Below are 1,747 nucleotides of genomic sequence, written 5' to 3' on the forward strand. Positions count from 1 at the left end.
GATGCCGCTAATTTAATTTGTAGAAATTCTAGTTCTACAAGATTATTTGGAGGTCTTTTTTATGCAGCTTAGATGATTTTTCTCATCAGTCATGAATTCATGAGAAAACTCTACAATGTACAAAACTTCACAATGTACATGCTCTAATCTATAAACACAACTCTGTGTCCAAGTGATGAGGACTTTATCTTTCATTTGAACTAAAGCATTCCAAAGACTGTTAGTTATTTTATCGAAAACTAATTATGTATGATTTAAAGATATGTTGTAGCGATTCAGCTTGGTAAATAATGATAAATTAGATGGAATATCATGGGTTGGTACAGTAGTCCCATCATATCGTCGTGAAACAACAGTAGAACTGTTATAACGCTCGATTTTACTTCGTCTAGTGTTATAACGGTTGAGTTTACATGTTTACACGTATGGGACGTTAATTGACCTTAGACGAATATCTACACTAGATTCCCTCCCAGTGTCTATTCTACAGGACGTCAACACAACTCAGATCAAGAACACGTGATTAGCCTGACAACAACGTAAATATATTTCCACACCCAAAACCCGACACAATCCAACAACGATGAACAATCAATAATAAGTGAGTAATAATAATAATAATAATAAGGATAGGGTAATATATAACTCATGTGACACCTGTCAGACTACCTGCATGTCTGACTAAGCAGACAACCAATCATTATCATTCTCGCCTACACATAAATAACATTCACCTCCTTTGTTCAGCTATTCTCTACATCAATCAACTGTTCAAGAAGATGAAGAATAGTCAAGCAGAGTAAGAAGTAAATGTTACACCGATGTACATTACAATATCCACAAATACCAACACATTATGGAGAAATAAAAGAAACAGTAGAAAATATTCACATCGGAACCTTTGACAATCATGAAAACAAGACTCAAACATCCAGCCCAGAGAACTCAGTTCATCATAGATATTTTGTCGAAGATAATTTGCTGAACTGTTTTTTTTTGTATTATATGGATGATAGACAGACAGACAGGGAAACTATCTATTGTAGGAACTTATTGTATGGTCGTATGGATACTAGGAAAGATTTGTGTAAATCATCATTGGAATATATTATGTTACAATGATAACAATGTTATAACATAACTTGTCACCTACCAACTTTTGCCAAATATATTTTAAAACTTACTATATTCGTTATGTACATATGTGATCCCAAGTTATTCGTACTTTTGTTTAGGTCTACGCGTTTTTTCAACCAAAATCTAGTGGGTTCAAAAAATAATGAAACAAAATAAGTAATAAACTTATACATTTTTAAGTGTTCAATGGAACGATTTTTTTAGGTTAACAGAATCGTTACAGAATTTGAAAAGTCAGCCAAAAGTACCATAAAAAAAACCCAGAAATAGATTAGGGATGAAGGGAACAGTTTGAAGAATACAGTTAAATAAATTCGTAAGTGAAATATGATGTAGATGAAGAGAATGTTAAACTTCTTAAACGAGCCTTCTTACATTGTCATTGTCATTACAACTATTCAAGTGATCTTTATTAATCAATAACCTAAAAGGCAAGCTCTTGAATCTGACTACTTGAATATCCATGTATCGGTTCACATGTTTCTGCAGAACACGTTATACCAATCTTCTAATGAGTATTTTAGACGAAAAGACTAAAGAATATAATCTCACATGGTTAGAATGAGACAAAAATAGATGCTTAAAAGCACAATAGGAAAAACCTTGCCAA

The 1,747-nt window shown here is 32.5% G+C and overlaps 1 protein-coding gene across 1 annotated transcript; it reads left to right on the forward strand.

The window, feature by feature from the left end:
- The first annotated feature begins 523 nt into the window (after positions 1-523).
- Positions 524-1,182, forward strand: MS3_00004271 (uncharacterized protein). The gene has a single exon (XM_051212181.1). The coding sequence runs from the start codon at positions 811-813 to the stop codon at positions 1,120-1,122; it is 312 nt and encodes a 103-aa protein (XP_051072334.1). The 5' UTR covers positions 524-810; the 3' UTR covers positions 1,123-1,182.
- Positions 1,183-1,747: the final 565 nt, after the last annotated feature.

The sequence above is a fragment of the Schistosoma haematobium genome, chromosome ZW, assembly GCF_000699445.3.
Source record: "Schistosoma haematobium chromosome ZW, whole genome shotgun sequence".
Lineage (NCBI taxonomy): Eukaryota > Metazoa > Platyhelminthes > Trematoda > Strigeidida > Schistosomatidae > Schistosoma > Schistosoma haematobium.